Below are 21,608 nucleotides of genomic sequence, written 5' to 3' on the forward strand. Positions count from 1 at the left end.
AGCCCTGGGTGCCTACCCAGAGCCACCCCCAGTCCCCAGGCGCCACATCCACACATGCTGTGGCCAGGTGACTGAAGTGTTCCCTTTGGAACACTTCCAGGCATGCTGACCACCACTGCCCTGGGCAGCCTGTTCCAAGGCCTGACCAAGCTTTCAGTGAAGAAATTTTCCCTAATATCCAACCTAAACCTGAGGTCATTTCCTCTGGTCCTGTCACTTGTTACCTGGGAGAAGAGACTGACCCCTAACTGGCTACACCCTCCTTCCAAGTAGTTGCAGACAGTGAGAAGGTGCCCCCCGAGGCTCCTTTTCTCCAGGCTGAGCCCGCCAGCTCTCTCAGCCGCTCCCCGTCAGACTTGTGCCCCAGACCTGCCCTAGTTAGAGATGTCTGGAAGGTTCTGTGCTGAGGCCATGTCCCAGTTAAGGAAATCCAACCAGGCACTGCTGGCCCCAGCCGTGGGCTGGCTCACATTTCTCACCTCCTCAAATTTGTAGGCGATCATGGCAAAAGCCTTGAAGATGGCATCGGTGGGGCCAGTGATGGTCACAATCCGCTCAGGGCAGTTCCCCTCTGAGATGTTGATCCTTGCCCCACTCTGGAAAGAGAAGAGGAGTCCTGGAATAGCCACAGCCAAGCAACCAGGTCGGGTCCTCTCTCAGCCTGATACCTGTGCCAGCCTCACAGCATTCCATCTAACCTTCCAAACTCCCACCCCTCCTCTGGAGTGACTCCAGCCCTGCCTTATCCCAACCCTCAGAAAGGGTTTCCGATGTTGTACTTCAAAGGAAACCCATGGGATCATGGCAAGACCAGCTCATGGGGTCATTGCATGTGAAAAGAAGAGTTTTCCCCTGACTGCCCTGACAACTCCCTGGGAGCTGCAGGCACAAAGACCCTGGACAAACTGAAAGCATCTTACAGGTGACTTAATTTCAATGTTTCATTAAGAGCAAATGGTTGACTCTGGGAAACGTGACAGAAGTTTGAGTGTGAAGGGAGAAAACTGGTCCATGGAGCTCTGGGGACAGCTGGCTTGCTTGTCCTGACCCTGGGAATTACTGCACATATCACACAGGGCAATGTGCAACTCTGGCCACTCTGCACTCCCTCCCTCCTGCAAATCACCCACAGAGCAGGCTGCTCACCTCCTCACGCATCTTCTTCACCGTCTCTCCTTTCTGAAACAGGAGGGAAAACCAAGCCATTACTGAAAATTCAAGACTTCCACCTTTAAAACAACCCTACCGAACATGTATCTCCCTAATACATGGCAACGTGTAGCCAAAAACATGGGAGCTGTGATGCCTGGCCCTGCATCCCAGTTGAAGAGCTGAGCATGTAAATCATCAAATATTTACATACGAATTCACAACTGTGAATCTTCCCAGAGCTGGACAGGCTGATGGAAAAATAAGGCACAAGCCTACAGGGAAAATGTGTTCATGCTGCAAATCTTTTCCACCATAAACCTTTCTTTTAAAATCACCCACAAAACCCCTAATCCTGTATAGCCAGGACTTTCCAAATCACTGTGGAAACACCAGAGCCCCTCAGGAAGCTTTTCTGTACAAGGCAAATAAATGGAGCCCTCTGGCCTCAGAGACAGGGGCTACAGAATTACTTAAAACATCATTTAAATGGATCTGTGTGACATTTTTACTATCTTTTAATGAAGCTATTTGATTAAAACACCAGAGCAACATGACTGTACACTCCCAGCCATCACCCAGAGAAGCAGCTGGGAACAGTTTGGTGCTTGGTAGGGTTTTTAGGAGAATGGTCTTTGACCCCTTTGTGGGTCTCTCCTAATTTCTGGCTCACAAATGCAGCAATTAGCTCAGTGTCAACACTCAGGCACCCCAAACTTTTCAGGACATCACAGGGAAGAGGTGACTAAGGCATCTACCACACCACAGGTGCAGGCAACAGCATCGAAGGTACATTAAAAGGCATCCTTACCTTCCCAATGATGCTTCCAACTTCCTACACAGAGAAAAAGACAGAAACAGAGAAGCTGACATTAGAAAACATGATGAGAATCCAGCCCAACCGCATAATGAAGTAAAGACCTGATGGACACAGTCCCCAGCAGAAGGACAGAGCTGAGGGGCAGGAACGAGAGGGAGCAGGAGCACCGTGCCACCCTCCCCACGGGCTATTCCTGGGGCTGGGACGCTGTGTGTGGGGCTGGACAGGTCGGAGAGGGGTCTGTGAGGCCAGCCCCTCGGTGGGAGCCCCTTACCTTGCCGTGCATCAGCAGCCGGATGGTGAGGGTGACGTTCAGGCCGCCTTCGGAGACCTTGGACTCCATTTCCTACCGGGGGACGGGAGACGCGCGTTAGCTGGGAGAGCAGCCCCGGCACAGGCAGCACCACGGCCGGATCACCTGGGGACACAGCGGGGAACGTTGGCTCTCAGAACAGGTTCCTCGCGGTGGGACAGACCCTACAGAGCAGCAGGGCACGGCCAAAAAGCAGCTCTGGAGCAGGGCATCGCACGAGCAGCGGGGCCAAGGGCCAGCAGCTGCAGTGGGGCTTTAAAAGACCCACAGCACCTATCTAGCAAACCAAAGTTCACCATTTCCAGCATAAATGGGCACGCAGAAAACCACAAGGCACTTTTTCAGTGACCAGGAATTATCTGTCTGACCCCAGGAGCACTGAATGGGAAGAACACACACATCCTGGTTGCCACACATCCTGACCTGAGAACTCCCCAGCTGGGCAGAGTGAGGACCATGCCACTTCCAGCCATTCATGTCACACATATCTAACAAAACCACGTTGTTTTCTCTTCCCATTCTCTCTCTTTCCTCCTCTGCCCTCTAGAGGGGCCACCGATGTTTTGAAGGCAAGAGAGGGGAAAGAAATAAAAACCACAGAATGGCAACAAATCCTTCATTTTTCATTCCTGATGCCTCCTTAGGAAGGTCTCTGCCCGAGGACGGGGCATATGAAATGTCCCTGCAGCCCAGTGCTTGGGGAGAGCAGCCCCGTCCCAGAGGGAGGTGCCAGCATCCCTCTACGTGCAGCGCTGAGGGACACGCGGCGATCCTCCCGCACGTTATTTAATCCCTCAGCCTGTATCAGACAGGAGATTTTTCATCCTGCTCACAAGCATCTGGCACTTCCCTCTGCTCAGACAGGGACTTACGTGAGCAAAAAAAGCGGGAGATAAACAAGTTCTCAAGTGCTGCTTTAACGCAAGTCGGGATAAATAAACAGCAGCAACGCACAGACCGTGGCTGGGAGATGGGCTTGATGCAAAACCTCTTCCGAGAGGTTATTATGAAACCCAAAATGGATAAACCCACGTGGTTTGCAGGGAGATAGAATTCCCTGAAGGTAAAGGACACTGGCTCACTGGGAATGAGGTTGCTTATGACCGACGTGCAAACGCGGGGCTTGAGGCTGCTGGATGTCACGCATGGAAAAAAAGGATGGAGTCCTCACAAGAAGGATAAGAAATGGAATGTGTTGAACACCAGAACAGGTTCACTGGCACAGGCTGCCCAGAGAGGTTGTGGACTCCCCATCCCTGGCAGTGTCCAAGGCCAGGTTGGACGGGGCTTGGAACAATCTGGGACAGTGGAAGGTGTCCCTGCCCAGGGCAGGGGGTGGAATGGGGTGGGCTTTGCGGTCCCTTCCAGCCAAACCATGCTGTTATTCTCTGGTTCTATGTCAAGCCAAAAGGTGCTTTTAAGGGTGGAGAGGAGGAGAATATTTCTGAGGAAGAAGGCGATGGCATTGGAGACCAAAGTAACAGGAATGAGCTGAGAGACTGTAACAGAACAGGCAAGATCAGGAATTTTCAAGACTGAGCCCACTGTGAACAGTGAAGGAAAAGAGTAACTGGCTGTGCTGGTTAAGCCCAGGCTGACTCCTGTGCATGGAAGGCAATGCCAAAAAAGTTCAACAAGCTGATGGGTGGAGGTCAGCATTTCCAGTGCTCACGATATGCCAGGAGACAAACTGCTGCACCGGAGACATTACAGGATCACGGAATGGTTTGGGTGGGAAGGGAACCTAAGATATCTCATTCCCACCCCTGCCATGGGCGGGGACACCTCCCACTGTCCCAGGCTGCTCCAAGCCTCAATGTCCAACCTGGCCTGGGACACTTCCAGGGATCCAGGCGCAGCCACAGCTGCTCTGGGCACCCTGTGCCAGGGCCTGCCCACCCTCACAGGGGAGAATTTCTTCCTAAAATCTCACCTAATCCTCCCCTCTTTCAGTCTAAAGCCATTCCCCCATGTCCTGTGGCAGGAGCCATCCCCAGCTCCACGTCCCTCGCAGGAGGAACCCTGCATCAGGCCGTTACGTAAATGCTTCCAATTGATTGAAAAAGTGGGTCATGTGTTAGCCAAATGCTCCTGGCTTTAAGATTTATCAGCATTATTAAATTAAACACGCTTCATGCTCCAGTGAGCAGGAAAGCTACATTGGCCTTTTCTTAATCATACTAGTGAAAGGTAAGTGTTTTGTGGGGGCTCAAGAGCTCAGTGGAAGGGATGGCAACAATAGAGCTGAAGCATTTACTCTGGGCACAGGCCTCCTCCCACAGCCCTCATTCTTCATGGACAAAGGGCTGGGAAAAATTATCCCCCAAAACGCCATGTTGAGCATTTCAGAGCATTCCCTGCCTGGAGAGAAGGACCCATCTCGGACCCTTCCTCTCCACCATCGTGTTCTGCCTTGTTCACCGCAGCTTTGAAATGGCCCCTTTGTCCACCCACTCGAAAGCCCTGAGGACACCATTACATCCAGCCCAACAGACAGCGTAGATCCAGAGCCCAGCTCCAGCCCAGTGCGAAGCAGGTGCAGCCCTGGAGAGGTCAAAACACGGAATTAGGAGACAGAAGTGTCAAGCCTGGCCCCAAAAGGGAAGCTGCACACCGAGCCAAGCCAGGCTCTGCCAAGCATCACACCTGGGCAACCACAGGTGGAGGACTGGAGCACCCTCCTTTCACACATGGGGAGCAGCCAGAAGTATTTGCACCACAGTGAGGGGAGATCTGCCCCAAAACTGGACAATGCTTCCACGATAATTAGGCCTTATAACTGCAAGGGTGCCTGGGGGAGACATCACCAGTTCTCAGCGCAATCTGGGAAATTTCCTTGATCTATCACGAATCCCGTGTCTGAAAAAGCAGCTCAGGCACCAGTGACCACGGAATAGGAAGGCAAATGAAAACCCAGAACAGGAGGAAGACAAACGTACACACTCCAATTTTTCTCCTTTCCCATTTTTTAGAGGTTGGAGCAACTGCCTCAGCTGGCGCTCTTGTGTTTATGCTTGCTGATACCTCACAAATACTGACACATCCCTAAAATTCGAGCCATTCCCTTCCAATTAGGGGAAACCTGAACACTGTATATTAAATTAATTTAATAACACGACTGTCTCCCACACAGAAGATGGCACATGAAACAGAACAGGAGGAGGGAACTGGAGCTCTGGGCTGGATGTTGGTCTCCAGCCTAGCTTCCGTGCGGGAGCTGGAAAAGCGGATGCTGGGATCCATGGAATCATGCCTCTGATACCCTATCAAGGATGCTATCCCTGATGGCAGGGGGCTCAGCTGAGCTCAAGCAGAGCCCAAATCCCTGCAGGGGCTGGGGGACATGGCTGGCTCTGTGCTTGGTGAAGCCAGCCCTTGTCCTCCTCCTGCTCCTCCTGCCGTGCACTCCTGGGGCTCACTGGGTGCACGAGCTCCATGTGAGCAAAGCCTTTGCTTCCTAGAGTTATATTTTGGGGGGTGTTGCAATGTTTTGTTCAAGCTGTCCAAAAACAAGCAGAGGGGACAACTCTGTGCAAAAAAGATGCCCCAGCAGCACAACTCACCCCCTCCCTGAAAGGTTTGGGTGGGAAGTTCACAGGCACCACCGAGCAAACGCAAAGGAGAAAGTCTCCATCTCCCCCCTCACCCATCACAGGGCCTCCAGAAAACCCCACTTTCTTGCAGGCGTATCACAGAATCACAAAATTATTTGGGTGGGAAGGGACCTCAAAGCCCATCCAGTGCCACCCCTGCCATGGGCAGGAACACCTCCCACTATCTCAGGCTGCTCCAAGCCCCAATGTCCAACCTGGCCTAGGACACTTCCAGGGATCCAGGAGCAGCCACAGCTTCTCCTGGTCAGTGCAGGCTGATAAAACTCAACACCTCAGAGCCCTGCTGGCCAAGAGCCCTTGATGACCTGTGCAGGTAAAGAGCAGGGTGGGCAGGGCCCTGATCTGTGCAGTCCCTGCTGTGCCACCTTCCCCACGGACCACCCCCAAGACCCCACCCTGGAGCATCTCTGTTGCTCACTGGTAATGCCACCCTGGAAAACACCCACCACACTTCCCAGGCTCCCTGGTGTTCCAGGAACCCCACCACCACAGGTGTTAAAGACAGCCACGAACCCTCAGCATCCTCCAGCACACTGCGACATCCCACAGCCAGGATGTCCAGTGGTGGTGGCAGAATTCAGTGCTGGGAATTAACATCTGGGACAGAACGTCCACCACCCAAGACAGCATTTTCCCCTGAGAGGGAGGAAATGTTTAAACACCTCTGACCTCTCAGTGTCGTCTTCACAAAACTCAAGACCACGGATTTCTGACCCTTGGAAAATGATGAATGTGTTAAAAGAAGAGAAAAGCCAGAGAGGCCAGGAAAGAGGATGTTTTTCTGACATTTTAGGCTTTCTAGCCCGTCTTCTCGAGGAGGGCTGCCCGTCCACCTGCGTAAGCAGGAGCTTTCTCCCCACTCATCTCCTGCTGACTTGATCCTGCCATTAAGACCTAATCCGGCGATTTCCAGTGCGGTGTTTTAGCGGCTGGGAAGCTCGGCAATGCAGCCAGCTCGGGATTAGGACAACGGCACAGTCTGGCCAGGCCAGGACGGGGGTGGAAGGAGGAAAAAACAGGCAGAGCCCCAGAGCCAAGCATTCCCTTAAACAACATGGAAGTGCATGTCTTCGGCTGTTGGGAGATGAAGCTGTGGGAGGGCAGAAGCAGCATCTGCACGAGTGACACCAAATGCCATTTGGGAACAAAGCTGCAATTCCAGCTGCTGCCATTTTCCACAGCTGTAATAATTTTGGTTGACCTTTCCTCCTCTCTACTCTCCAGCTTCAGTGGGAATATTTTAGATATCTCTAACCAAAAATGATGCCCCGTGCCCTCCTGGTATGTCAGGCAGCAGGATATTCCTGCCTCTCCCCTGCCTGTGATCTTTCCAAGTATCACAGGACACAAATGTCCTGCTCTGGTCCTCACAGCAGGCATCTCTGGAGGCTTCTTTCTCAGTCACCTGCTCCCCTTTCCCTGCTCCCCTCCAGCTGAGATCACAGCCTCACAGAATCACTTAGGTTGGAAAAGACCTCTGATATGATCGAGTCCAACTGTTTCCCCAGCACTGTCAAGTCCACCACTAAACCCTGTCCCCAAGTGCCACATCCACGTGCCTTTTGAGCACTTCCAGGGATGGTGACTCCACCACTGCCCTGGGCAGCCTGTGCCAGTGCCTGACCACCCTTTCCATTAAGAAATTTTTCCTAATATCCAATCTGAGCCTCCCCGGCACAACCTGAGGCCATTTCCTCTTGTTCTGAACATCTGCGCTGATACGATGACGCAGAGCTCCAGCACTGTCACACTGCAGTGAGCTCAGCTACATCCCAGCCAAACACCTGCCCTCCCCTCCAGGAAATTCCCAGCTGATTTCCTGGCTTTCTCCTTGATCTGGTGCACCCCACTGATGGGATCAGGCATTATGCTCCACCAAGGCAAGCCCAGCGCGGGGAAAGTGACTCGTTCTGTCACGATGGCAGTGCCACTATCGCAATCTTTTGTGTGAAGATCGGTGGATGAAACTGCAGCTTTTCCCTGCCAGCCTCCCCAGGATGATGGTCTGGAACATCATTTTCCCCCCTGCAACAGGACAGCAGGATGACAGAACCTATCTCTGTGCCCTGATACATTTGTGGGAGACACAGCCTTGAGGTTTGTGTTAATTTCCAGGTTTAGAGGAAATTCAGGTACCTGAGAGATGTATCTGCAGAGATCTACAGGATGCAGAATTCCCATTCATTCACACGAGCTGCTGCAGTGCTGCAAGCAGAGGTCAGACACAGACCAGTGAGGAAAATGCAACATGCTAGCAGCAGGACACAGATGTCCTTAGGAAAGCCAGGAAACCTTGTTTGGGCTGGTTTCAGGGCTCTTTTGATTGTGAGACCCTGAGCAAAAGCAGTGGCTTGAACCTGTTTGACCACCACCTCAACAAGGTTATCAGAATTATTAAGAGTAATTAGAAGAATAATGGGTCCTCATTTAATTTGTTTAATTACAGCTGATTTTGGAAGGTTGGGGTGAACAGGGAGGGGATGGGAACATCGTGCTTTAATTCAACCACTTCCAAATCACCCTGTTAGTTCCTTCTGGAACAACTTGCCAGTGAGAACAGTCTTTTCAGTGAATGTCACACCACGTAAGTGCATCAGAAATTTCCCCCTATGAGGTGACGAAAGCCAAAGCTCTTTGCAGCTGGGTCCACCACGACTCAGCGACCAAGAGCACCCTCAGATGTCCATGAGCCTTTAGCAAGACCCTGAGTGCCAAGGAAACAACATTTCCTGGGACAAGAAACATCACTCTTTCTCCTTTGGTCTGCCAGCAGATAAAAGGATAGATAAAAACAATCCATTACAGATTTTCCTGAAATACTGGCTGTCCCTCCACGCCCAAGCCATTATTTTGGAGAGGTTGGGAGCACCGATGGGAGCTGCTGATGGTCCAGTGAGAACCAAGCACTGGCTGGGTCTTGGCAGATGCCAGGTGCCCCAGGGGGCTGAGGGAGGCAGAGCCAGCAGCACCGCATCGCCCCCCCAGCCCGGACCCGCCGCGGGGCTCGGCACTGCAGAGCGGGGCGGGCTCTGCTGCAGCAGCTGAGCCAGGGGAAAGAATCCCAAACCTCAAACGTCATCGCCTGGCACTGCAGAGAGCAGGAGAGCGAGTGCTTCAGTGCCACACTCCGTGTCCACATCCCTGAACGCGCCGCTGGGACTCGGGAAGCACCACAAGCAGTGTTGCAGAGGGCGGCCGGACCGAGCCCGCCGGAGAGGGGAGTCACTGTGGGGTGTGAAGGGAGCTGGGGTGGGTGAAACCACTGGAAAATGGCTGGGAAATGCTCTAAAACCCCCCAAAACATTGATCAGGGACATTCCTGTTAAAATGCCAGGTGACAACCCACGTGGGAGAAGCTCTTGGAGAGCAGAGCAAGAAGCCAAAATGAGCTTGGCAATGTGACGAAAATAAGATGGAATTCTGCAAGGCAAAGTACTGAACTTAACTGTGTGCAATTAAGTGCACAGGAACAGAGGAAATGCTCCCCATCCACCTCAAAGTGGCTGGGAGTGACAAGCTGAGCTGCAGGATCAGCAGAAGGAAACCAGGAATGGTGAAGTGGCTCTTCACAGGAGATCCAGCCAGCAGAGAGCAACCCCAGAGCCCCGGGGCCAGCAAACATGGCCCCATGGGGAAGGGCTGGAAGAACCAGGGCTCTGCAGCACAGGGGGCAGAGGGACACAGGCTCTGGAGTGAGGGGCTTAAGCTGCACTGAAGAAGATCCAGGAAAAGAGCTTCTCCACAGCCATGCCATGCTGCCAGTTATCCTTGTTCGAATCTTCCAAACGTTCACGTACTGGCAAATAAAGCTCATCTCCGTTCGACAACCACACTTACAGCCTTGACACTGAGCCCAATGCCCCCAGTTCAGGCATTTTCCCCCCAGCCAAAGGCCAAGGAATGGAAGCCAGGAGGTGCCACCTCACAGCAGGAGATGCCTCCACAGATGCCACAGGGATGCTTTGCCCGGGTCCTGCATTAGCCCCAAAGGATCCATATCCTGCCCCAAAGGAGCCAGCACAGTTGGAAACACAACCCAAGGCATGAGACAATCAAATATCAGACCCCTAAGTGCCAGATTTTAGATGCCATTTCTCAGGGGAAGCCAAAGGGCTCCCCAAAAAGATGCTCAGGGCCACAGACCCATGCTGGATGCTCACAGAGAAGGAGAGACCACAGGGAGGTGTGTGGGCCTCCAGGGACAAGCAGCCTGTCCTCCAGCATTCTGGAAATGAGAGGCACAGCACTGAAAAGAGCTCCAGGCACATTCCCAACATCCTTGGCAGCTGGGGGGACAGCTGAGAGGAGAACCCCTCCAGGGACTTGAGAAAGCAGAAAGCGCCCACCTTCCAGTGCATCCTCTGAAACAGATGAGATGCAACCAGGAGCATCCCTCCACAGTGCCCAGCAGCAGTCATCCCACGCCCCTCCCCTCCTCCTCCAGAGCCTGCTGGCTGCCCTGGCTTTAATCCCACAAGCAGCATCATCCCAATAATTTCCCTCCATTTTCAATCTACTTCCCTCCATTTTCAATCCACTGATCTGGGGGCAGTCCACAAATCCCTTCATCCTGAGAGGGAAGCAATCTACTGCTTCATCTCATCCCCATCTCCATTTCTCTAATCCCTGGAAACAGGGATGAGGTTTGGAGCACATGGGCTGCCCTGGAGGGGTCTGTCCAGAAGGATGGGGGGCTGGGGCTGCTCTCATGAATGCCACCCAACTTCTCAAAGCACCTGGGGCAGGTCCTAGCCCCTCCTGATCCAGGGATGGAGGAACAGGTCTTCCCACTTCCCCACAGCTGCCATGCTGGGGACGGAAGGGACAGATTAGGTACAGCACAGAAAACACGTGGGGACCAAGCAAGGGTGACTGGGGGAGTCACAACAACCCTGGTCCCACCAATCCCAGTTGGATCCAGCGCTCTTTGTCCACCAGCCCAAACCCATGGCTTTCACCCTGGTCATAGATGCTCTTTGATGATCAGAGGCATGGGAAAGGAGACTCTAGTCTCTGCCTTCCCTGGAGAAGCATCCTGGCACCCCAAGGGGATCGGTGGGGATGCAGACTGACCCATCCCTCCCTTGCCAAGCACCCCCTGGTGCGGGGCCGGAGGAGGGGGGGGGGGGGATCCCCTGCCGATAGCCACCACGGGGCCGTGTCCCGCCTGGCACCGTCCCCAGCCCAGGAGGATGCCGGGGGTGTGCGGCACGGCTGTGTGGTGGCCGTGCCGGGCTGCACTGTCCCCATCCCGCGCGGTGCTGGCTCTCCCGGCTCCGGTGGCGAGGAGCAGGACGGGGGCCCTGGGCAGCCGGGGGTGGATCGCCGGCACGCTGCGCTCAGACCCTGACAGCAGGCTCCAAAACTGTCACTCCCGATCTGTTTTCACTTCAGCTAAACCTCAGCCCCGATTAGAATCAAGGAGAGCCGCCTCTCCTCTCCCCTTCTCCCCGTGGTAGGTCCTCTGTAACCTCGGGTCTCAACGCTGCGCCAAACCCCAGCCCGGGAATGGGTGAACTGGCTCCCCTGGGAACTGGGGCTGCCGGAGACGGGGTCACAGCTGCCCCTGTCCCCAAACCTGGCCCTGGCAGCGAGGGCACAGCCACCACACTGGTTGCATCCCTGCGGGTCTCTGTCAAAATCCGTGGGGGATGCGCCACCGATATCACAACCTGCCTCTGCCATGGGTGGTATCCAGCTCCAAAGCTGCATCCACGGAGTGGAGGGGGTTTGGTGGCACCCACTGCCCGCTGCCAGCTCACTTAGCAAACCCCAAATTAAATGTATAAATTAAACCAGATCCGTGGGGGTGTGTGCGTGCGATCACAGCACCGGGATGGATGTGTTCAGCGGGAAGCTGGGAAAAAGCTCAGTGGCTGGAGCCAGCCCTCACCGACTGGGGAAGCCTTCAAATTCCCTTCCCAACTCAGCTGGCCAAAAAGCAGCTGCAGAGAACCGGCAGACTCCCGTCACGGGGGCTGTTACCCATCCTCACGCTGCAGGGCTGGAGGGCAGAGGTGTCACCCTGCGGGTTTGGGGACCATCCCCTGCTCTCCAAAGGCACACACAGGCTGGAGCCGGGGCTCCCAGTGCTCCGCCACCACTGGGATCGAGCTCATCCCAGCGTGCCAGGCGTGTGCCCCCCCCGGCATGGGCAGCCACGCCGCCGGCAAGGTGCCCCCTCTGCCTGCTCCACAGCAAACACCCATTTTCCAAGAGGGTGCCTGGAAAAAACAATTGATCCCCTGAGAAAAGCAATCCTGGGACCACCAAAGCAGCATCGCTGGCCGGTACCCAGGGGAGCATCCCTCGAGGTGGGGGGTGAGCAGCTCCCTGTGCCCCCTGGCCCACCCCCAAAAGGGAGATGGCCACCACCGAGGGGGTTTGGTCCATCCACACCGATCCTGACAGCATTCCTCTTCTCTACTGCCATTTTGAAGGCATTAAAATAATGTTGGAAGCACTTATAAAGAGATTTTTCCCTCTGCCTTGAGCCTTTTGTCCCCACCTCAAAATGACCATTTTTCTTTGGAGGAATAAATGTCCTCTTAATTCAGCAAGATTAAAAGAACATTTCCTACAGTTATTTCCCAAGAAGAAAAATTTGCTTTTGTGTCTGAGAACGCTGAAAATATTTATATATAAATGAATCCCTAAAAGAAAGGGGGAAGTCTGAGATTAAGAGCTTTGCAAATATTACTGAGTTATCCTGGAATTCTGTATTAAGAGCAAAACCCCAGCTATTAGGAAAGAATGCCGGGGTTTTTTCTTTAATTCAGGGTTGGGTTTCTGTATCAAAATGCAGCCCAGCATCTGTCCTTGCAGCTGTCAAAACAAAGGTCAATCATTTTACAGAACCTTAAACACAACGTCCTTGAGCCACTGTTTCTGGTTTATTTTTAAGCCAGACATGACTTCCAATTAATAAAATCAGATTGTCTAAGATGGTTCACATTCAAATTACATTATCCCAGAAAACTCAGATTTCGAGAAAAACATATCCAAGAATATTTTCCCTTTATAGGACGGAGATGATATTTTGAGATTCGTTTCAACAGCTTTTAGGTCCTCTACAACCTTGGCCACTAATATTTCACTTCTCTACTTATAAAGTGATGATGAAACCAAGGAAAATGCAACAGAAACATGATGGCATCAGGAAGAATTCCGACACCCTGAAGAAAATGGGTATCTGAGGGCAAGCAGAAAACAAAGCGAGCATCATAATAGAAGGGATTCCTCTCTCCAAATCAAATTTCCCCGGCAAAAGGAAAAAAAATGAAGGCAAATAGGATGGAATTAAATAATAAAAATATTTACAACATTAAAAATTAATGGACGTGGAATGGAATTAGAAATATTTTTTTTTAAGCTACTGGAAATAGAATGGAATTTGAAATAAAAATATTACAAATCTGGAAATACAGTGGAACTAAAAAATACTTAAAAAAACCCAAAACAAAATAACAGAAGGTAAAAATCAGATGAATCAGGGCTGGGGGCTTTATTATGCTGCCACACTAAGACATGACTAACATCCCCGTTATTTTAGTATCCGTTTCTTGAAGGCAATTCCATGTGTGCCATTCCCACCCAAGCGCGCACGCAGCTGACACTGTCCAAAGCCTGAGCTGTAAATCATGGAATTTAGGAATAGCTGCATATTCTGGTTAAGGAAGAGATGGATGCTTCCCTACCCAGGGAGACAATCTTTGGCACTGGCTGGCGGGCAGGGGTAAAATGGAATTTAACTGAAACAAAGCACGCGCTTCGAGAACGCCGATTTTGCAGAACGAATTCGCAGCAAGATTTGTCAAATTTTAACTCGCAAAAAATATTTCGCAAAAAATTAATTTTTTTTTTTTTTTTTGCAAAAACGAACAAACAAAAATTCGGCAAAATAACTTGCCAACAATATTTTGGAAATATCTCCCAGCAGGTACTCGGGGAGCAGCCGCTAACTTAAGGGAATCCCGTTGCTCGCACGCCGATGTCTCCCATAATCCCGCCTCACGCTGCCACAGACTTAAATTTCCTCCACAAGAGATTCCTTTAAAACTGCTCCTAAACATTCAAAGCTCCTCCAACCCACACCGGAGCCCGGGACCTGGCTCAGTGCAGGACTCTTCCCTGACTTACACTGGTGGGAAAAGTTGCCCGCGGCGGGTGGTCTTCCACCAAGACAATCTTTTAAATCTCCTTACCTTTCCCAAAGAGCCGCTTTCGTGCCGCTTTGGCGGGAGGGGGATCCAGACAGATGGCCAGTCTTTTCACGTTTGGAAAGGATGAAAAATGCTACAGGAGGGGAAAAAAAATCCCAGTGATTTTTTTTTCTTATTCCGCCGTTCGGCACAGAAGGGCTCCCAACCTCATTGGCCCTGGGAGATCCACCACGTGGCACGGGATGAAGGGCACGTGACCTATTTCCTCCCAAATCCCTGGGTTTGCTGGAAAGGGGGATGCACCCACTGCTGATGTTCTTGTCATTTCATGGGCTTTGATTTATTTATTTATTTTTATTATTTTTTTTTAAAGGCCACTGAGCAAATCTGGATGCCTCGAGGCGATGAGGGCGAACCAGCCAACGCTTCCAACATGAAGGAGAAAGGATCTCTGCACGAGATGAGCTCCGGTGCGCTGCCCGCGTGCAGGGGGAAATTTGGGCCCGTTTTATAGGGTGCCTGCCCACCCAGTGCAGGGCCAGAGCCTCCAGGAGGGACAGGAGGGCTGTGCTAAACCCTCCATCTCAGAGGCAGCACACGGTGGGAAGGACTAGGCTGAAGCCCTGCCTGCACGTCCCAGAGCTCAGCTGGCTCCCTGGGGAAAGGGGATGTGTTACAAGTGCTCCATCACCCAAACCAGATGATCTTGTGCCCCCATGTTGCTCCTGACCCCTCCTCAGCTGTTTCCATCCTCTGCTGCCCTCCTGGCTGACACACCAAACAACTGCTCCAAGAGATGACGAGTCTCCTCCTTTGGAGGATGCTGCAACAGCTTTCTGGGAAGCTGCACCAAGCGCAGTGCAGGGAGCGTGGCACACTCCGGGTGGGCACCACCTGCTCCCACCAGCCCACGGCCATGCCAGGTGTGGCCCAAAGGGTGTTTCAGTGTCCCCCCACAGACATTCACCCAGCCCAAAATGCAGCACAATTCTGGGGATCCCAAAATGGTCCTTGAGGCCCTGTGGAGCAAGGAAAGCCAAGCCACTGCTCCCAGTATCTGATTTTGACAAGGGGTGTCCCCTTGTCCCAGCTCCGAGCCACCACATCCCAGCTGGCCATGGTCCACAGGACAAGCATCTCCTGTCCTTCCCTCAGCCAGGGCAGGTACCAGCCCATTGGTGTCCAGACATTCAGTTTGGGGAAGGGAAAAGGAATTTTTGGAGCCCCAGACATCCTCACATTTTGTCCATCAAAGCTCAAGCCCCACGGTTGTGCCAGTCGGAAGCTGCATTTTTCTGGCAACCCAAGTCTCCACCTGGCTGTGCCAACCCTTGGCTGTGCCATCTTTCCATGCCGGGGATACACCTGTTCACCTGAAAGCTCCAGCCAAATCTGCCTCAGGCATCTGCCCCTGGATGTCACTTCTGCAGAGCAGCTGTCCCCAGCCACCCCATCGCCCAAGGGCTCAAGCCCTTCTTATCCAGGGGTGGCACCTAAGGCTCCTTGGAGAACCAGCTGAGCTTGATGAAACAGCTGTGGCCACCTCCAGCCCTTCCTGGCATCACCACCATGTCCCAACTGCTGGTTCTTCCCCCTCCATGGCTCTGCATGGGGACTGGAAGCATCAGGAGCACAGCCCCTAATTCCAGGTTCTTCCCGAGGCCAGACTGTCTCACCACACTGTTCCCAAAACCACAAGTAAAGCCATAAAAGGCCCCAAACAGCGTAGAAAAGTGCAGGGCTTCACCCAAATCCTCTCCGGATCAGAGGGTCGTGCTCCTCCAGCTACCAGCCAGACCAGGGGTCACTCAATTCCAACAAATTCACATTGAGGGAGAAACCTTCCACACTCCAATGCAAACTACAGACACAGCCCAAAGCACCCAGCTCGCCGCTTCCCCCTCCCACGTCTTCTGATGGCCACAAGAGAAGAAACCTGAGCACACTGGGATAGTGGAAGGTGTCCCTGCCCGTGGCAGGGGGTTGGGACGAGATGATCTTTAAGGTCCTTTCCAACCCAAGGCATCCCATGATTCTGTGGTTCCACGAACCCCCGCCCCACGTTCCAGCCCCCTCCTCCTTCCCCAGCGAGGCTAAAGCTGGCTCCCCAGTAATCTTCCCAATAATTATATAATAGAGAGGCAGGCGGATAAATCATTTCAGGCTGCTGTGCCAATAGAAAGCAAGCTGGATTAAAAGATCAGAACAAGCAATACTAAGATTAAAATGGTTTGTTATTTTCAGCTGCAGGGAAAAATCTCTGGCTAAAGCACGGAAGACGTGAAGCGAAGGCGCATCATCATCTTTCACCCCAAACCCCGACCTTTTTACTTATTAGCCAAGACAAGTTCTAAGTTTCCAACCTCAGTCCAGGTTTTGCTTCCCAACAGGTAAAAAAATGCACTTTGCCAGGTCATATGACATTTTAGCTAAAGATTAAGAGATGCTTCAAGTTGTATTTTGCCCATGTGAAGACAGCAGAACCCTTAAACCAGGGAAACCAGCGCATGGCTCAGCAGATAACGTCACTGCCTGTGACAAATGTGGCTCCTGGCACGATGGGCACCAACCCCTTTGCCTTGTCCCGTGCCTCCCCGCCCCCCCAAGCCGCTGGCAGGCGGATGCCAGGCTTACCGGCAGCACAGAGGTGGCAGTGGCAGCTGGGAGAAGCCCATCAGACAGCGGGACAGCTCTCTGCAGGGACCTATATGTTGTCCCCCTGGCCCCCAGCAAGGTCGGCGGCTCGGGGTGCTACGCTCTGACTGATGGCTTTGGAAGGGCGTGAAGGGGAGGCAGGAAAAAAAGGGGGAGAGAGGGAGCTGGCACTGGGGGCCGAGCTCTCCGCAGGGCATGGCGCTCATCAGCCCAGCCCGGATCGATGGGCGAGCTCTGCTCGTTCACCTTCAAGTTCAGATTGAGCAGAAGGGTCAAACTGGGAAATGGTTTGGCACTGGCGGGCGCGTCCCCATCCCCACCCTCCAGCCTCATGTCACAGCTGTTTCCCTTGCTGGAATGGAAAATCCCCACCCCACAGCATCTCCAGAACCAGCATTCCCACCTGAGCACATTGCTAACCCCGTAGAATCTCCATCCGTCTTCCAGCATCAGCAGTGACCACGCATCCCATCACCTGGACGGGATTTGGAGCAGCAGCAGTTTTTCCAGTGTAAAGCCCCTCAGAACATCCTGAGTTGGAAGGGATCCACCAGGATCATCGAGTCCAACTCCTGGCCCTACCGCCAGCATCCCACCTTGTGCTCTTCCAGGTGTCTCGCAGTTTTTCTATTAAAAAGTCACAGTGCCACACAACCGGGATCAGCCTTGAGCTCCAAGACACAGCCTTGAGGAGGGCTTGGACAGAGACAGGCACCAGGCTCCTCTCCCTCCTGTGGATGTGGGAGAGGGGCTGGGACACACAGCTGGGAGAAGGGATGGGGTGGTGGACAGGGAGCATGAGAAGGCAGAAAAATTATGTCAGAGACCTTCCTGAAGGGAGGAAGGTGGGACCTGTGGGATGTCATGATGTTCACCCAAATGATGCCTTAACAACCCATTATTGCAGAAAAGCGTCTTCACTAAAGCCAGAGAATAAAACGCCCTTGCTGGACAGGTGATGGCAGAAACCTCGGACCAGACACAACCAGGACCCACCACATCACCAGAGGCCATGGATAAACCTCCTCACAGGTTTTTTTTGCAAGTTCTCCCCTCGCTGCACCTGACTGGGTCACGTGCAGCTCCCCTGGGAAACCTCCATCCCCCTATCCAAAGCACACCCTCATGTCGCGGGCGCAGGCCGTTTGCTCTGGCCGGTGTCTCCCAGCATTTTCCGTGCAGAAAACGGGGATAAGTGACACTTCTAAAAGGAATGGGAGAAAAGAGAAATGGGTTTGTCTGTCGCTACAACATTTCTGCTTTATGGAGCTGTCTTCTCCCTCGGAGACACGTGTCCTCCTCTCCACTAATGGAAAACGTTGCCCCGCCATCCATTCGTGCCAGTCAATGCCTGGGACAACACGATGGCCTGGGGCCACTGTGGATCTATTTTAGTCACAAAAGCAGAGTGGCTGATGAAAATCACCCCGTCTCTGCACTTCCCAGCTCAGCTCTTCCGCTGGTTTTAATGGAATGGCCAGCGTGGCAGAAAGCAGGCGGCGAGGGCAGAGACGGCGGAACAGGGGACCTGCACGGATGCAGGAGAGAGGCCCCAGCACCCTCCCTGCAGGTGTTTTACAGCCTAAGGCACCTGCAAAGACCCCTCCTCCCAGGATTTGCCCAGAGGAGCTCTGGCTGCCCCACCCCTGGAAGTGTTCGAGGCCAGGTTGGATGGGGCCTGTGGAAGGTGTGCCTGTGGAACAAGGTGAGCTTTAAGGTCCCTTCCAATGTGAACCATTATGGGATTGTATGACCTGGAAAGGACCTTACCTTACCCTGCAGGATGGCCTCGAGCTCCAGAGTGATTCCTGGGAGGGTCTGGCTGCACCAGAAAAGGGCATGCTGAGCGTGGCGGGGAACCCAGCAGTCCACGGCACGAGCCTGCAGAGCAGGACATGGCAGAGGTTAAGGCAAGGCACAGAGGAAAGACCAAAGCTGCTGCTTAATGTGAAGCTCAGAGAGAAATAAAACACAGACTGAGGTGGGGGTCAGGGGAAAATGATCAGGAGCATCACCTCCTGGTTGTGTTTGGGGTAGGCAAGCATTACTTATATTTTTTCTCTACGTTGCAAACAGGTTTGGGCAGATCCTCAGCATCCACCAACCACGGGAAATCACCCTGTGGGGAGGGGATCCCTGGGATGGCAGAGAGACCCCCCAGGTGACCACGGCCCAGCAGCCCTCCTCTGTGGTCACCTGCCTGTGGTCCTGCCCAGCTGTGGAGCCAGGGGTTTGCTTCCTGCAGAAATCCAGGGGTGATGGAAAGCACCCAGCACGTTTCAGCGCCATGGGTGCCGGCTGCACTTCTGCTGCTGCTCCCAATCAGTTAACTGGGGCATGCACTACCCGTCAATACAATCAATGGAGCAGCCTCAGCTGCTAATAAACCGAGTGCCAGGGGGCAGGAGAGCCTCTCCACCGCCCAAAACGTTCCCTGGGCAGCAGGGGGGGTGAGTTGCAGACCCCTTGCTTGGAGCTGGTGCTGCTCTTCATGTGCTGGGGCACCTTGTGTGTTAACAGGGAAAACCTTCCTCTTCCCAGTGACTCAGCAGCCTCCATGCTCATCCCCAGTGATCTGGGCACTTCCCTGCTGTGGGAAGGAGCCTGTCAGTGGGAAGGGAGCCCGTGGGACCTCCTGAGGTCAGTCTTCAGTCCTGCTGATGCTCACAGCAGCGTCAGCACTAAGATCAGAGGGGGTTGCCCAGGGCTTTATCCCTTTGGGGGTTGAAAACCTCCAAGGATGGAGCATACACAGCCTCTCTCAGCAACCAGCTGTCCTCAGAATTTAGGTTTCTTCCCTCAATAGGTCTCTCCATGTCCGCCAAGGTAGCGGCTGCAGCCCCAGCTGCTGTCACCTGCAAGTAGCACAGGTCCTGGGATGGACCCTGAGGGACTTCCCTCCTCTCCACTGAGCCTACACAAGCCAGATGAATTTTAGATCCCAGCAACTGCTGCAATGGTGACATCCTGTCCCGTGGGCGCTGGCCAAAACTAAAAAGTTGGAAAGGATGGAAGCCCCAAACTGTGACTCACCGTTGGAGGACCCGCAGGGACAGGTCGGGGATCCTGTGGAGCTGGGGGTCAGCAGTGCAGGAGGCAGGGAAGGATCTGGAATACAGCACATCTCAGCGCCCTGAGGAGCCCAGGCAGCCCCCCCACCCAGAACCCACAAGAGCATCCTCCCACCACTGCTGCCATGGTAAAGGGCAGCACAGGGAACAGGGAAGCACAGGGGCAAATTGGAGGAGTCCTGGGTAATTGCTTTGCTCCAATCAGTACAAACTGCTGGTCACTGATTCCAGGACTGATAAAAAGAAGGGAAAATCCTCATCATGGCACCAGTTTCATCAACATACCCATGAAAAGGGAGCTCAGGCAAGGATTTAGGATACTGGAAGGACAAGGGGTTGCAAAGAAACCCCAATCCTTCTTCCCAGAGCCAGTGTGGGCACAAATCAACAACCCACACCCCACAAATTCACGGGCGAAGAGATTTGTACTCGTCTTCCAGGTCCTAAGTTTGAGTTTATCCCAAGGCAAGGCTTAGCATCCAGCGAATGCAGCATTAAGGAATTTGTTAGCAGTTTTCTTAATCAAAAATGGGTCCATCTCTCAGCAGCTCTGCTCCCTGTTGTGTCCCACCCTTTCCCCCACCAAGCTGCAGGTGAGGTCCCAGCCATGACCCCTGTAACAGGCACCAGTGCACACCCACGAGGTGCTCTCTGCCATCAGGTCACCTCCAGTGAAGTGTCTTAAAGGCATCATGAGATGCACAAGCAACATTTGGGCTGCAGGGGGACTATCACCCTTGCCATCATCTCCCAAATCCTCTCTCCAGCACAGCCAAAGCCCCTGCACCTCGTGGCTGCCCTGACAGTACAAGCAAAAGAGTCAATTACACTTTTTTCCTGCTTGTTCTCTCCAGTGAAGCATGCACTGGTGCCAGGAGAGGCACCAGTAAGCTTCTCCCACCAAAAGCTTTCCACCTCCTGATCCGTGGCAGGGGAGAGCACGGCTCCATCCCTGCGTGGCCAGCTCACCTGCCAGCTCTCACGGACTACGTCCCATCTGGAAATTTGGTCAGGAATGTTCACAAGGATCGGGATGCTGAAGGAGTCATTTCTGAACAGCAGAGTACCCAGATCCCAGCAAAATCCCGCCTACTGCTCCCACATAAAAGCACCTGAGGATGCAAGGAATTCCAACGCACCGATGTGGCCAATCCCAAAAATCAGCCTCTGGAGACTACAGCACTTCACTGCCCTTAACTCAGCCTCTGGAGACTACGGCACTTCACTGCCCTTAACTCATCCCAGTGAGGCCACAGGGATCCAGGGGCTCGGCAGCACCCGCAGCTCGATGGCCACCTGGCGCTGGAGCCCTCGGCCACCTCGTTCCAGGGACTCAGAATTTAGTCTGGGATGGGAATGGAGGAAACACAAAGATATGGACAAAGCTGGTCCAAAGAGGGGCCATCAGCAGGATGCCAAGGGGAAGGAGCTGAGTGTGGCTCCCTGCTCAGGCCCAGCCTCCAAGGGGAGCTGACGGTACTTCCATGTGGGAGCAGGTCCTGTGCCTGGTCCCACAGGGCTGTGAAAACTCCCTGCTTTTGCTCAGGCAGTGTAGGATGCCCTATCCTACCATCCCAAATACCATATCCCCCACTCCATACCACTCCCCTTTCCTGAAAAAAACAAAGCCTGCTTCAATACCCATCCTGCCTCTCCTGCAAACTCAGGACTTCAGCTTCCCCTCACCGGAGAGTCCTTGGCTGTTTGTGCCCATCAGGAACTTTCCTTGGGATGTTTGGGACCGTGGGGAACCTGTGTGAGGTCCAAGCTCTGCAGAGAGCATGGAGAGCTTGGAGAGGTCCTCTGGCTTTGCTGTGACCCTCC

General features: G+C 53.4%; 1 protein-coding gene across 7 annotated transcripts in view; it reads right to left on the bottom strand.

The window, feature by feature from the left end:
* The window catches only part of PCBP3 (poly(rC) binding protein 3), a 43,636-nt gene extending 25,067 nt beyond the window's left edge, over positions 1-18,569 (bottom strand). For 6 of the 7 annotated variants that reach the window (XM_082284607.1, XM_082284610.1, XM_082284605.1 and 3 more), the window contains exons 1-5: positions 18,484-18,569; positions 2,244-2,387; positions 1,961-1,984; positions 1,147-1,179; positions 480-596 (exon numbers count right to left, since the gene is read on the bottom strand). In XM_082284607.1, the coding sequence (XP_082140733.1) occupies positions 480-596; positions 1,147-1,179; positions 1,961-1,984; positions 2,244-2,312 (243 nt within the window). In that variant the 5' untranslated portion in view covers positions 2,313-2,387; positions 18,484-18,569. The remainder of the gene's footprint in view (positions 1-479; positions 597-1,146; positions 1,180-1,960; positions 1,985-2,243; positions 2,388-18,483) is intronic. The other variant, XM_082284606.1, reaches the window with a different exon arrangement.
* Between the last annotated feature and the right edge of the window lie 3,039 nt (positions 18,570-21,608).

The sequence above is a fragment of the Coloeus monedula genome, assembly GCF_965178545.1.
Source record: "Coloeus monedula genome assembly, chromosome: 7".
In the NCBI taxonomy this organism is placed as follows: domain Eukaryota; kingdom Metazoa; phylum Chordata; class Aves; order Passeriformes; family Corvidae; genus Coloeus; species Coloeus monedula.